The sequence below is a fragment of the Amblyomma maculatum genome, chromosome 10 (assembly GCF_055883805.1).
Source record: "Amblyomma maculatum isolate TAMU_Amacu chromosome 10, ASM5588380v1, whole genome shotgun sequence".
NCBI classification, from domain to species: domain Eukaryota; kingdom Metazoa; phylum Arthropoda; class Arachnida; order Ixodida; family Ixodidae; genus Amblyomma; species Amblyomma maculatum.
The window spans coordinates 76,724,653-76,739,588 of NC_139353.1; the positions used below are offsets into that span (position 1 = coordinate 76,724,653).

At 45.4% G+C, this 14,936-nt stretch overlaps 3 protein-coding genes across 7 annotated transcripts in view; 1 reads left to right on the plus strand and 2 right to left on the minus strand.

Moving 5' to 3' along the window:
• The window catches only part of LOC146176835 (inactive tyrosine-protein kinase 7-like), a 144,017-nt gene extending 142,015 nt beyond the window's left edge, over window positions 1–2,002 (minus strand). The window contains 1 exon segment of the mRNA XM_084582979.1: window positions 1,672–2,002. Within this exon segment, the coding sequence (XP_084439105.1) occupies window positions 1,672–1,729 (58 nt within the window). The 5' untranslated portion in view covers window positions 1,730–2,002.
• A 980-nt stretch (window positions 2,003–2,982) lies between these two features.
• LOC146176836 (MAD2L1-binding protein) lies at window positions 2,983–5,101 on the plus strand. The gene is made up of 2 exons (XM_084582986.1): window positions 2,983–3,231; window positions 4,097–5,101. Exons 1-2 carry the CDS (start codon window positions 3,019–3,021, stop codon window positions 4,733–4,735), a joined length of 852 nt encoding a protein of 283 aa, XP_084439112.1. The 5' UTR covers window positions 2,983–3,018; the 3' UTR covers window positions 4,736–5,101.
• Window positions 5,102–7,339: 2,238 nt separating this feature from the next.
• Bili (FERM domain-containing protein 8 Bili) overlaps window positions 7,340–14,936 on the minus strand; it is a 92,684-nt gene continuing 85,087 nt past the window's right edge. For all 5 annotated transcript variants that reach the window (XM_084582982.1, XM_084582981.1, XM_084582985.1 and 2 more), the window contains 2 exons: window positions 10,295–10,390; window positions 7,340–9,098 (listed from right to left, as the gene is read on the minus strand). In XM_084582982.1, coding sequence (XP_084439108.1) covers window positions 9,040–9,098; window positions 10,295–10,390 — 155 coding nt within the window. In that variant the 3' untranslated portion in view covers window positions 7,340–9,039. The remainder of the gene's footprint in view (window positions 9,099–10,294; window positions 10,391–14,936) is intronic.

Below are 14,936 nucleotides of genomic sequence, written 5' to 3' on the forward strand. Positions count from 1 at the left end.
GAAAATGTAAGTTGAAATATTTCATAGGAATACAAATTTTAATTCAGGCGTGCATTCTTATAATGTATCTGTTTTGTATTCCACTTTCAAGCAAGTGAATAAGGGTATTCACGTTTCTATAAGCGTTTTCAAGCCGTCAGCTATGAGCAGTCATAATCTCAACTAATAATGTGTGGCTTTTGTCACAGCTTTCACATGCATACGCTGAGATTATTAAAACACACAACTGACCTCAAAATGACAGAGGTTAGCTGACCTGCTGGTACGAGTTGACTCCCACCTGAAAGCGTTTATTTCACTTGACCATCAACTGAGACCCGCTGAATTTCGGTGGTAGCCAACTGGAACCAGTTCATGCCAGTTGAGTACCAGCTGGAACTAGCTTAAACCAACTGAAATCAGTTAGCACCAGCTAAAGCCATTTGAATATTCTCATCTATTTGGCGAGTACAAAGTTTTGTACTTTGACTGGCGAAATATATGAAGCTGTCTTTGGGATTCAGCATACGATGCGACGAAGAGCATTTAAAATATTCGGCATTGCACTAGATGAGCTCTATTTTCAATCATGGGAAATCGGGAACAGAATGATTTGACTTTTCGAAACAAACCTCAAAATCCGTCATTTTTTTCTCGCTCTTGGAACCCCTGAGAACGGCGGGCCCGGTTCATTTGAACCCTGGATAATCCGGTCCTCACCCTCTATTTCGCATATAAAGAGGTAGGTCGTGATTCAAACATTGCACACTTCCGATCCTCCTCCCTAAGTCATCTTGAAGTCGACTGGATATATTCCCGGGTTTATTTAAAAAGGAGAACTTCCCACTGTTCGTTATTAGCGACATATGGGAACGAGACCTTACTGTTGGAAAACAAGTCTTGCAGAGAAGCTAGCCAGAGTTCCGCAAGTTGTCCATATCCACGTGCACCGAGGGCGCCAAACTCACTGTTGAGACACGAAATCATTCTCCTGGGCTCGTGTGCTACAATTGAGTCCGCGAGTGAGCTGCTATAGTTCACAACACAGCGACGACAACATGCACAGAAGAAAAAAAGAAAATTCCCTTACCAGTTTTCACTGCTACGGACCGTATACAGTCATCCAAACATGTAACTATGCTCTTTTCTAAAAGCGTTTGGGCGCACACAAAGCTGAAGGTGTGCAGAAAACTAAAACTAAATAAACCAGACATCACGAAGCCCTAGTCGAAGAGTACAGAAAAAGAGGATCAGGCGTTGATCCAGTTTACAGGGCGAGCGCCCATGGGACCTCCTCCTCAAGTTCACGGTCACCAGAGATTAGAGGACTCGGAAGTCGCCGTTTTACTTTCGAGTGGAGAACGTGTGCTCGGTAAAACGAAAGGGGTGCTCCCAGAGCGTGCAAAGAGCGCCCAGGGCATCGTTCTCGTACGCAGGACACAGACTGCACAAAGAGCGCACCTCGTAACATTACCGTGGCCCCTCACTCTCGCCGAGACAGCAGCGAGCTGAGGGGGAGGGCACGGCGGGGCACATGCTAGCTAGCTGTCAAACCAGCCAGCACAAAATCCCTTCGCTAATCAGGCAGGGTAGGGCGTTCAAAAATCAAGGAAGAGCAAGGCGGCATTGGCTCGGGTGGCTCCTTGTGATTAGGCATTGTGAAGAGAGGTGTAACACAGACACGGCACTCACCAGAGGAGGCTCGCGCAGTAACGGTAGACGTCGTCAATCCGAGTTGGAAGAAATCCATGACTGCGTGGAGATGTTCAGAAGTCACGCGCACACACGGGAACAAGAACACGCTTGGTGCCGGCGCGCCCCTTCGTTCAAACCGCGCACCGCGACGTCGTCAGTGTAGTCGCAAGCATCGCCCGCCGCGCCGCACCAACGTCGGCGCTCGAACTCCGACCACAACAAAGCTGACAAAGCACTCCGCCGACTGTGTGGCGGCGTAGCGCGGTCGCGCTATGTGTTGTGGAGACCGACGCGAACGTAGCGCCCGCAGCACACAACGCGAGTGCGAACGAACGACCGACCAGGCAACGACCGGATCGCGGCTGCCGTGCGCCACTGGAGATGCTGGCGCCATAGCGCGGTCTCACAGCTAACTAAAACTTCAAACGCACGCGGCCAGCGCTACCCTACCAGCGCCTTCCTCCATGAGCGCGGCACGCTCTGTCTTGTATTATGCAGCACGAACATTTCGCGACGCACGTCAAATCTTTGTCACGCAAACTGCAAAAGATCGATATCGTTCCAGCGACAGCCGGAGGGTGTATGACGCGACATACTGCATGAGGCGCACCTATGCTGCAAAGCATGCATTAAAGCAGCTGAAAAAGGCCGAAATTCAAGACCCGTCGATCAAATCGAGAAGTTAATGCACCGCAGTTGGTTTTTCCAATGACGTAATTTGCGAAACGTTTCTAGTTCGCTTGCAGTGGTTTACGAGCGCATACGTTTTTCTCGAAGAACATTCGCACGAAGCACGTGGGGCAAAGCAAGTTCGGCCCGCTGCTTCGGAGCGCAGCAACGGTTCTCGAGGTGTCCGATTATGCCGCAGGCCGCATGATACTGGGCGCGCACGCGCGCGTCAGTGTCCGACCAACGACCTGAAGAACGGGTTTTGCCGCCTCGAAAGGGTTCGATGAAAGAAGCAAACAATTCGTGGAACGCATGATGAGGCAGTGGACGCCTACGCTATGTCGTCGACAAGATTCGCTTCGATGTAAAAGTTAGCTGACTGTGTCAAACGGCGTAAAAACAGTCGGCATGCATGCTGAAAGTTCAATTGCAGATATCTAATAACCGCAGAATTAGCAACCCACGTGTAGCAGACGACGCTTATTTACTAGGGCCGCAGGAAATACCAGACGTTCAACAGTTGCGACCTCAATATATTTATTTACGTTTATGCAAATAATTTGATGTATGTTTTTTATTTAATTATGTTAACAAAATATTTATTATTGTTTGTGAAAACATCAACGTCATAAAATTGTTGCGACTGCGGAGACGATATCGGCGTCAATTTTAAACATGGCTGCCTTCAGGAGTGCGCGATGTGCTGGCAGCGAACACCTGGATATAAACGTGGCTTTCACGCGCACAATATCGCCGGACAAGCTGGGAAAGCTCATTGTAGAGATTATTAAGTACGTACTCTACGAGCGTGAGCAGTTACCAATGCCTTATGATGACCTGAAACGTCACGTCGAAGACGTTGCTCTAAGTCAAAGCACCCACAAAAGGGTAAGTGGCCGATTCTGCACTTGTTTGAATGTCTTACCTGTCCTTTCGTGAAGCTGTCGCGTCTTACTTCTTTTGGGGGAGACATTTCGTGAATTATTCAGTGAATGAGAGGCGGGCGACGCAGGGTAGTAACCAGAGAGTTTTATTCTCTTCAGTTTTGAGGTCAAGAAGTGTTTGGGGCGTTGAACTCACGCAAACTTGTGTCCGTCGAGTGCCTTGCCGCGCACTTTGAAACTGCGGCACCTTTAGTTTCAGCCAAGCAAGAATGGTGTGTATTTCGGTCTTCCTTCTGGAGACATCGCGATAAACAGCAAAACACAGGACGCGCCTTTATTTAATTGTACGGTTACTGGCGTTCCGTTAACAACTGTTTGCGAAAGTGACAGTCGGGGAAAATTTAATGTGGCTTGTATTTTGGGTTTGTCAAACAATTTTCGGTGCGTTGTTTGGCAAGGTCTATTCGGTTAATTATTTTATGCTGGTTAGGAGCACTTTCCTACCGCTCCTTGCTCCGATCGCGATTGAGCATCACCTAGTTCTTGATAGAGGTGCTTGCGGCGATCAGATTGTTATCGCGGGAAAATGCGTAGCACATTTGAAATGGAAAGTGCAAACTTGCGACTATGAGACACAAAAACGTTTTAAAATGGATTGCGTACGATTGTGACGCGGTATCCGAGTTCGCTGCTCTCTTAGGTATTTTGTTTGGTGCCGCACCTCTCATAGCTTCCACCAAACTTCATTGTGCACATAGTAGAAAGTGGATTAGATGAACAAGCAGTTGCTGTGCCATCTTGGGGGCCTCTTTGATGGCAAGACCTTATTGTAGTGCCTTTACTTCAAAGCAAATTCGCACCTATCGCAGGCTCTCAATCCGTTCCTGTTAGCCAAACAACGCAAGGCGATCACGTCCCTCCAGGGCATGGACGCCATCTTCAGCGTTGCCCAGGAACTCATCCGCAAGCACCGCATCACCAAGGTTCTACTGCTGTTCGGAGCCACCGCGCTGTCCCCCGTCGAGAGCTACCTTATCCGCGTACCTCAGCGGAGGCACGGTTGTCAGAGCTGCGGAACTGCTTCCAGCTTCCGCCGATGCATGCTAGACATCCTCGAAGCATTCCTCCGAATCGACAGCACACGCAGGACGACACCGTCTCCGAAGCTGACCACCTACCTGCTCCTGAACAAGGAAGACGTCGTTTTTGACCTCATGGATGTCAAGGCCAACTTTGAGATCCCTCGGAGAGGGAGCCTGACGACCCTCGACCTTAGCCTTCCGTCGTGCCCACACGATACAGAGGATGAGGAAATGTTCAGAATATGGTGCGACTCGCCGGAGAGTGACGTGTCTGCCCTCGTCGAACGAGCAACGGCTTGGAGTTGTTCGGCTGAAGAATATGTGTGGGCACAGTGCAAGCCAGTGTTCCTTACGGTGGCTGCCAGCACGTTTGTGAAGGAGCCACCATTGGAATCTGCGAAGAAGTCTTCTTCACCTCTGAGGTAGCACAGTGGTTATATATATAGGCGAGGAGGGCAATAGTTTGTTTACGCTTGTGAATGAGGTACTGCTGGAATTGTGGGCAAAACATGCTTCATGGAAACAGCCCACACATCACAGTTTACATTGAAGAAAACAAACAGTTTTGCACTAGTACCTAGGATTACTTAAACAAATTTACGCTGCATTCATAACATTATGTGGTCACGAAGAAAAGGCTGCGCGTAAGTTAAGGTTAAAATAGCAGATCCAGAAAAGAAAATTTTAATTATTGCAATCAGTAATGACCTTGTAGTCATTTGCTTGGTAGTGCCTTGGCATTTTGTTGTAGTTCCCGCTTTTCTTTTCCTAAATGAGCCTTTACACACAATGCAGCATTTTTTAATTTTGTCTTGTTTTGTGTTTGGCATTTTTTTCTTCTTTTTTCCTCATGAAAATGCCTTGCCTACCTATCCTAGCTATTCCTACTGTTGCATAGTGTTATATGCTGTAATTGTTAGACCCCGCAAGTGAGTGCTATTTCAGGTGAGCTCAGACAGCACGTCTCCTTTCAGCGAGGAATGTGTTGTTTTGTTTTCACTAATGTAGCAACATTCCACACTGCTTGCCTTTTCAGTGTACTGTATCTACGATTGGCTGGAATGCTCTGGCAGGATACATTTTTTGGGACCAAGCTTTCCACCATAAAGAGACCTTATTTTTGCATGTGGAACTTGGCCTCTAGTCTTACAGTATTCCTTGCAAGTTTTTTTTTAATATCCTAAGCCTGACATTAATGATTACGACACCAAGCTTCAAAGTCTGCTGCTGAAGGTGGCTTGAAGCATTTTGATGCTAGGCATCACTCGATGCGGACAAGTGATTTAATCTAAATTTTTTGCTTCTGATGTCACGAATGTATTACACACATGGAGAGCGATGTATTGTTTTCATGCGCCTATACACGCGTGGTAAGATGTGATAAAAATGCATGTCCAAGCAATATATCACCGTGTACAATTATGGTTTGCATGAACGTCGTGTCCTCGTTAGATGCGAAATAATTGATGTAGCACCCTTAAAGGGAGGCCCAGCGAAACTCCACTCAACTTTAGTCTTTGGTGGAATTTCATTGGCTACTTGTGGCTCTGCTGGAATGCAGCCGGCAACAAGGAGGCATTTATTGCTGAGAAATTTGCAATTATACGTTTCATTACAACTGATTGCTGTGCTAGTGACACTGACGATGTTGAGTGCATTAGAAACTCTGCGATCACCAGTAATAGAGAGACTGCAGCTCAGCCTAGCCTGGAGATCACACAGGAGAAAAAAAAATGCAAGTACTTCATACTACCTCAATTTGTTCTCTGAAACATCGCAATGGTCTTTTGCGACTAATGAAACCTGTGCTCTTGGTCTTTCTCATAGCCTGAGTCGCTTTGGGACGTTGAAAGTAAGCTTTCGATCAGTAGAATACAATAGTCAGTAGATGCAAGCCAAGCTGACACTGTTTTCTGTGTCACTTCATTGACACATTATAAAAAGTCGGCTGCATGCAGCTAGTATCATCACGCTGCCGCCAAGTTCTGATGTTCTTTTGGGGTTTAGTATGTAGAATGCATCTGTACTCTCTTCCCAACAAATGTGTGTACTCGGAGAGTAGACGAGATCCAAAAGAGGACACTTGACACACGCTCTAGGCTAGCTGAAGGTGTCCAGCTTCCATAATGTGGCAAGGAACTTGTGAGATAGGGTATATGTTAAGTGGTAAAGTTTTGTAATCTCTGATAGTTTTTTTTTTTTGCTTTCGTGAAAGCGTTAAAACTTCTCGCAGCAGCATTCAGCAACTGAAGGCCACGACTGTTTTTACATGTCTGTCAAGGTCAGTCCTGGGCTGTTCGATGTAGCTCCATTCATTCTCCAGTTATTGGTGCTTGTGTCCATGATGTCTCAGCCTGTCGCCCACGTCGACTCGCTCATACGTTAGTGCCAAATCATCTGACCAGTCACCAAACATTGTGCATGCCTTATGTCATAACATTGTTCATAGCATTGCAATGCTTCGTGGTATTTTGCCCTGTAGCATTTTTATCATGGATACATATCCGCGCTGAGTACATCTTCGAAATGTGACGAGAGATGCGCAGTCGTGTACTTGCTTCTTTCGAGCTTCCACGATGAACAAAATGTTCGGGATGTTTCTTAATCACCCATGTTTGATTTTAAGTACTTAATGACCATACTTGCACAAACAAATTGTGGCACTCACACCCAACATTGTGAACGGTACCACATGGAAGCTTATTTTCGTACAAGTCATGACACTATATGTGCCCTGCAATAGGGCGTTTACTTATAGTTAGTGAAATGCATGTTCTGAGAATATGTGTAGTATATTTTTTAATGCCTTAAAATGGGCTATTGTTATGCCTTGTTTTGTAAACTACTTTTGCTAGTAATACAGCCAGCTCTGCTGGTATAATTAGCAGTTTTGTAGCCCAGAACAGACAAGCTCTTCACTGCCATTGAAAAGCGCGCTTATACCAAGTTACTAGTAGTTTATACAAGACTGAAAATCACTTGTTTTGTCAGTGTCAATACTCTGTTTGTAAAAGATGAGTATGCAGTACGTCTTGTTGTGTACACACACTTTATTCTTTGGTGCATGTTGTCAATATTCAACGAGACAGTCACAAAAATCTGTACATACTTCACATTCCTTTTGGAACGTACGTCTGTGCCATTCAAATGTTGGCAGCCCGTGTTTGTAACCTCTGCGTGACCTTTGCTCAAGAAAAAAAAAACAGCGAATGCACCACTGTCTTGCTTTTCTGTATTCCTTGCATACTATATGGCTATACTGTCTGTCTTGGTGGGGGGAACAATATGAATGCGTGAATACATAGAGTTACAAATGTGGGAAAAGGAGAACAGTGTGCAACAGGATGAAAGAGACTTGCGATTCTCTGCGAACACATTCCAGGGTACAAAGTTCAGATATTTGTTCCAATTTCTCGCTGCTTTGTCAAGCCTTGCCTCTCTCGATATGGTAAAAAAAGCAATTACAACAGTAACAGCATGAGGATAAACTCTAAGTACTAATACTGCTGTGGCTTACAGGTGCTAATAGAGCCACGGTTTAAAAAAAGAAAATGAAAGACGACGCGATGTAGAAAAGGGAGGACGTCATTGCTATACACCCTCGTGCTGGGATGGAGGAAAGAGCTGAACAGATGGACCACGGTAGATGAGTTCCCTCCTAACTTTGCCTTATCTATAGCAGACTTGTCATCTGTATACACGAAAGAATTGTACTGGCCCGATTTTCTGGTGCCAACATATTGCAACGACAGGCATGCTTTCTCGCAACCTAGCTTGGTGGACCACACACTGCATCTTTGACTTTCCTCCAATATAACTTGAACATGTGCTATGCTTTGTAACCTAAACCGGGGTAGGCACGCAGCAGTGGCTATGTTTCATCTATCACTGGCTCACGTCTTTCAATGCCAGCCACTGTCACAGCCAAGGAAACCCCCGTCATGCATTTCGGATTAGGACTTTCACTATACAGTATATATATATATATATCTACAGAAGAGGTTACAATCGCTCACCAATGTGTTGTGTACAGCGAGTGAAAAATGTGTTGTCACTTTTTTGAACTGCTGTCACCTGACACTGTTCTAAGCGTTTCTGTTGTCGTTTGTGAATATCCAAAGCTTTCTTCTACCATTCTGTAGCTTTCCAAGCCTTGTATAACTGCTTTGATCTATTATTACTTTTATTATTACTCGATACCTTTTGCCAGCCTTGCCAAAATACTCTGCATGCATCTGAGCTCTGTTGTCTCATAACATGCGCTTTCAGCCTCCTTCTTACCAATCAACACATAATGCCATTCCTGATCACTCTTCCCCTTTTCGAACCAACACAGCAAGCCACCTTTTATCGTTTAGTAACCTTTGAAGCCTTTCTATTACAAGCTGCTAACCTCTAGGGCTTTCTTTTATCACTCGATAACTTTTACAGCTTTAGGCTGTCTCCTGGCAACCTTTGAAATGTCTTCAGCATCCCTCAGCTCATTTCTCAGTCCAGATATCCAAGAGCCTTATGCTTATCGACATGTGCAGGAACCACCCCTTATCTTTCAGCAGCAGCAAGCACACTGGTTTGATAAGACACCATTCAGCAGAGTCTCAAGCGGTGCCAGGTGCGAGAAGGCATGCCTAACGCAGTATATCATTCGCATCTCTGCACGAACTGTGCGAGCCTGTTGTGGACAGAGTGGAACTGCCTCAGTACCAAGGTGGTTCCCTTTCGAACTCCCATCATCTCGGGCGGTCGTCCCTCCTGAACTCGAGGGAGCCCTTGGAATTGAGGTAGTCTCCTGTGAAGAAAAGAGAAATGGGTGTTGCAAAGGATGGTAGTGTACTACACTGCAAACAGTATAAAATGGCGCAACTGCAATGGCTGCTTTGCACCGAAAAAGCATACTCCAAACGTGCAGTCACAAAACCGCACAAAAGCGAGAGGACCAAGAACTTCATTAGTGCCAGATCTCGGCAACCTTGCTTACGGCATAGCAGAAATATGCAGCATCACACTAAAACGATGAAACCTCGTTACGCCGAAGTTGGATTTGGAGATTTTATGTGTTCTTTGTATTCAATATTCACCTTAAATTTAGTCACTTAACTACACTGTAGTCATGTAACTGCCTCGCAAACACCAAACGCCGTCCGCTTGACGGCGAAGTTTTCCTTGGCTCCCCACAGACCCAATCGGTAGGGGAGGGGGAGGTGGTGAAGGGTGGTTGTTCCTGGCCCTAGGGCGCTGGGACTGGTAGGTCAATGCCGTTTGCGGCAGGGGCTAGCCTGCCACCAAATTTTTATCTGTTGTAGGCCGTCATTGCACCCGCCACTGCTTAAGTGGTGGACGACGGCTGTTGCGGCATGCGTCTTTCTTTACCTCTTCTTTTTCTTCTCTACTTTCTCTCTTCTGTTTGCACGAGGCAGCGGAGGTGGCTCAGCTACAGAGCCAGTAGCAGGCCCGTGCAGTTTCTTTTCCTTCTTCCTACAGCCACAACAACAACACAGATCCAACAAGTGCAGCCGGTTCAACTTTCTGGGGCAAGTGATCAAAGCAAGTGTTAGACTGTGCTCTTTGGAGACTTGATTCGCTCATTTACTAGTGTCACAGCACGAATAGAAAAAAACTGTTTTGCTATAATCAAAACCACCTCAAACTTTGCATTTTCTGTTCTGCTAAGGAAACTGACCTCCCACCATTATAAGCACAGAAGAGAAAACTTCATTCTTAGATTGTTTCATCCAATCATTTAGCTACACTTGCTTTGCAAGAAATGCATTGAGCAAGTTATGTACAGAAGATGTAGCTCAGTAATCGCTCGGTTCATTCGCTCTACACTGCCGTGGTCAGAATTGCATAATGGCGATTTTGATTAGGCTTTCAAAGGCTTCTTAAAGCTGCGAGAGGAGCACATCGATGACCACGAGAAAGCAAAAGTTGAAACGAACAACAGCACACATTACGACGAGCAAGGCTAGCTGCGTGCTAACTTACCACTACTGTTGAACTTGGCGATAGAAAGCTTCCGCAAGCGTCCCGACAGTCCCTGTTCCTGCCTCAGTTTCTTCACCGTCAGCGGAACTTGGATGTCTGAAGGAAAAGAAAGGAAACGATAGCTCTTTGAATTGTATGCGGCTACTATGAACAGTCCTACAGAGCTAAAATACGAAATAGTCATATTTTTTCTCCTGTGTCAGTAAAAACAACACAGCGGTGAGAAAAAGATCTGCCTTTGCATTGAAGCTCCAGTACTGCTCCCAACAGGGCCCGAAACTAAAATATACGAAACAAACTAATAAAAGCATCAATACAAAACAAATACAACCCCAGACAGCAGGTCCTAAGGTAACAAGAAAAAAAAAAAAAAGGTAGCTGTAATTGCAGGTACACAAGTTAAGGCTACAGTTGCATAAGGCAATGCACTCATGTTTTGTTACAAACCATACATGGAAAAAAAAAAAAAAGAAATATGAGAAAGAGAATATGTTTAAAGAAATTTCTTCATTACTCCTCATCTATTTTATCCCATGCCCATTCATCTACAGTAATACCTCGATAATTCGAACTCGGTTAATTCGAAATCCCGGATAATTCGAAGGTTTTCTGCGGTCCCGTATTTTCCAATGTAAATTTGGCCGGATAATTTGAACAGGCGGCCTGCGCCAGCCCGGTTAATTCGAAAATTTGGACTGCTATGCGGCAATGCCTGATCCATGTTTCGCCGCAAACCCGGCGAAACGACGGCCCTACGGAGCCGCAAGGCAAAGCCACATAGTAATGGTGATGATTTATAGGCGAAGTGGCCCAGCCGGAGCACTCTCTGCACAAAAATCGGTCCACAGTGCGCCTGCAGAGGAGAAGACGTGCTTCACTGCAACACGGCGGGCATACCGGTTTTTATCACGTGACCTCGCCCCCACTCCATCCCTTGGTGTGTTTCGCCCACTCTTCCCCCGTGCCTCCGACGCTGCAAGTACGCCACCACCACCGCCGCGCCGGTCTCGCCTGCGCCATTTATTTGTGTTGTGCGCTGTGGTTAGGGGTCGGCTACTGTGCCGTTTTTTTGGGCGGGATTGTGCAGAAGTGCTAGCTTTGTGACCGTAGCAGTGCAGAAATGCCAAAGTACAAGACTTTAACGCTGCAGCAGAAGTTCTGCTTGATCCAGGAAGCAGGCAAGAGCGCTTGTTCGAAGACCGAGTTGGCCAAAAGGCATGGCGTGCCCCTCTCGACGTTGTCCACAATATTGAGCAACAAGTCAAAAATACTAGAGGCTTACGGCAAGACCTATTCTTCGAAGCGGTCACGAGTGCGGGCTCCCACGTATCAATATGTGGAAGCTGCTCTGCTTCGCTGGCTGCAGAAAGCAAACGCTGCCCACCTTCCCGTCAATGGAACGCTACTGCAGGAGAAGGCCAATGACCTAGCTCTACAACTTGGGCACGAGGAATTTAAGTGCAGCAATGGATGGTTTTGCCGTTTTAAAGAACGCAATAATTTAACCTTTCTCACCGTCTGTGGTGAGAGCGGCAGCACTAACGAGAGCGTTGTCGAGGATTGGAGAAACCACACATTGGCGCCGCTGCTTAGCCAGTACGGTGCAGACGACGTTTACAACCTTGACGAGGCTGCACTTTTTTATAAGATGCTGCCAACAAAAACATTCGCAGTGAAAAACACCACCATCAAGGGTAGGAAACAGGCCAAGGACAGGATTGCTGTGCTGTTCGGCGCAAACATGCGCGACCGCTGTTCGGCGCGACCGCACCAATGCGCTCTGCGCAGAGGATGAGTCCAACGCAGTCGGCTTCACCGAGTATATCAACATTGAGAGCGAAGAGCAGACTGGCTACTCTGACTTGGAGAGTGAGATCACTGCTGGTGCGAACATGCACGATGACAGCGACGATAGCGACGACACCGACGAGCCTCCCCGAGCACCTGCTCTTGGTGAAGTTATCGGATCGCTGAACGTTATCCGCAGTTTTGTTGAGTGCCGCGGTGGAAGTTCAGAGATGTTTCAGAGATGTTTCGTCTATTTGACCAACTCGAGAGCATGACCTTAGGAGCCGCAAACTACCGGACGCGGCAAACCAGCATCTCTGATTACTTTCAGTAGTAATTCAAAATATGCCGAATAAAGGTAACACGTTCCTGCAACGAATTTTTTTGCCTAAGTCTTATTTCTTGGTGTGTTCGGTTAATTCGAAAACCCGCTTAATTCGAAGATTTCTCGCGGTCGCGATGACTTCGAATTAACGAGGTTGTACGATTCGACCTACTTTACGCACAAGATTTTAAATATGCTCTGCATTAATAACTGTATCTTCACAATTTGTGCGGAAACAGCAAATTGGTGGACTTTCCTTTAGTTTCCCTAAAAAATTGACGAAACACTAGAGAATAAAAGAGAGAAACACTGTCAGGTCCTATACAAACTTGAATTCCATTAATGCCAAAGAGACAGCAGGAGATATTTTCAAAACTGTGTTGGAGCAAAGGAATCGGCCGATACGCACCCTTAGAGAAGCATAGAAGCATATCTTTCAGTAACGTGTTTTACTGTTTGTAATGATGTGGAACACATTGCTATATATACCCATCATTGTGTGATTTTTGCCTGCAACCACTACATCAAATTCCTTCCCTCCCCTCTTTCGGTTCCAACAAATGAGCTATGGCTATGATGTCAAAATTCTATGTAAGTAACACAAGGGTCGAAATGATCGCTATTTAATTTCCGCTTCTTTACTCGTAACTCTAGGTCACGAGGCAAGCTAGCGGTAGTGTCACAACGATTCAAAACTTTGAAGATGCCATCATATCACAGTTTTCCATCCCTAAAGTGACCAGTATGCAACTTTCACATCGTAGTTATTGCTTCGGCGTTGATAGTACTGAAACCGAAAATAATGAAAGGAAAAAAATCAATTATAAATTATTCAGGAGATGCTGGCGAATACCACTGGTTGATCAATGCACAGCAATGTCTTATGAATCAGTAACAAAAAAAAAGCATGGTAGCGAGGTTTGATGTCTATATTCCTTTAAAACTAGACTCTTATCACTTGCAATGAAATTAGAAATATAACAATGCGCATTGCTGACTAGCTTGCTGAACAAATCTATCGATCTCCTTTCTTTTGTCGCATGGTTTGAATGTCAGGCTAGCTTAGCCAAATTGTGAAACACTAATTCCTCTCAAAGTCATCACAATTTACTGCACTCATTCTTATAAAGTATGTACTTGACTTCCTGCCTTGGTAACAAACACTTGTGTAACGACTGGTCTGCAGTTGACTTTGAGCAAAGGAATGCAACATCCACAGAACTACGCAAGTTTAATTATTTCTTACTGAAATTACTATCTGACAAACACTAACTAGAAGTTTCACGGCGGCTTCAAGGAGCAGAGACGCCAAGATTTTGCATCAGGCTGTAGCTTTAAACAGCTTGCAATACGGCATTGTATACACAAGTTACGACGTGGAATTCACGCACGCCAGCTTAAGAATTTAAAACTGAAATTTTCTAGTGCAGTCTCAGTTCCAAATCACCGAACAACAGTTGTGACATAAAAGACAAATTGAGGCAACGCCAGGCATGGAAAAACCATAATATAATCACTGCATTTTCGCTTTTTGCTATTCCAGCTTCTGGGAAGGCTTGCATAATAGTAGATGCTAATTTAAATGAATGAACAATGTCTTTATCATAGTTTTCTGCATGCGTCAAGTAACCAGAAACTCGTCTCTCACGTCACAGCTGCCCTTCGGCGGTCAAAACCAGAACCGAAACTTGATGAGGGATGAAATTCAATTCTAAACTATTTACTGCTTTTTCACACAATCAACATGACTGGTAATGTTCTGCAATGTCCTACACATCATTCCAAAGACAGAGGCTACAACGAAAATTTGGTCTCTCTGCTGTTTCAACACGAAAGACATGAGGATTAAGTAGAGCTAAAAAATTCACATCTACAGACACATACATAACTTGAGTTACAGGTTCTGCACATCAGTGGAAACAGTCCGTCAACCAAAACCATTAAGCATACGAAACTTGGTGCAGGATAAAATTTACTACATGGGGACTAGAAAATGAGTGAGCAGTAAGCAGTCAAAGAATATTACTACTGGAAAGTGGTATTAATGCTTCTTAGAGAGCAGCGCAGGATAGTTTTCCTCTTAAAAGTGTAATCCACAAGCAGCAGTCATTCAAAGATCACATTCCAAATAATATATACTCATCTACAGGGGATTCAGTTTCTGGGATGCTTGCTTTGTGTGACGTAAATTCAACACACAGCACTTCCCGTGAAGAAGCATCACAGTGCGCGGGCAGTCGAAAGCAACAGCTGCCAAACCACACAGTCACAATTAAGGTGAGCACTCTGAGGCAAGTGCAGGCGAACGCGATGGAATGGCGCAACTTCCATGCCTCCCAATTGCTTGTGCAGCCCAGCTGACTACAAGGCAAACCAAACCAACCAAACCACCGGTGTGAGCGGGCTGGGCAATAGTGAGCACAGTCAAAATCACTGTTAGCGCAGATTTCCAGCAGTCCACACAACTCTGAAAACTGTGCTGCTACCACAGCTTATGCATTGCAACTTATGCTGAGTGCAATTGTAAGC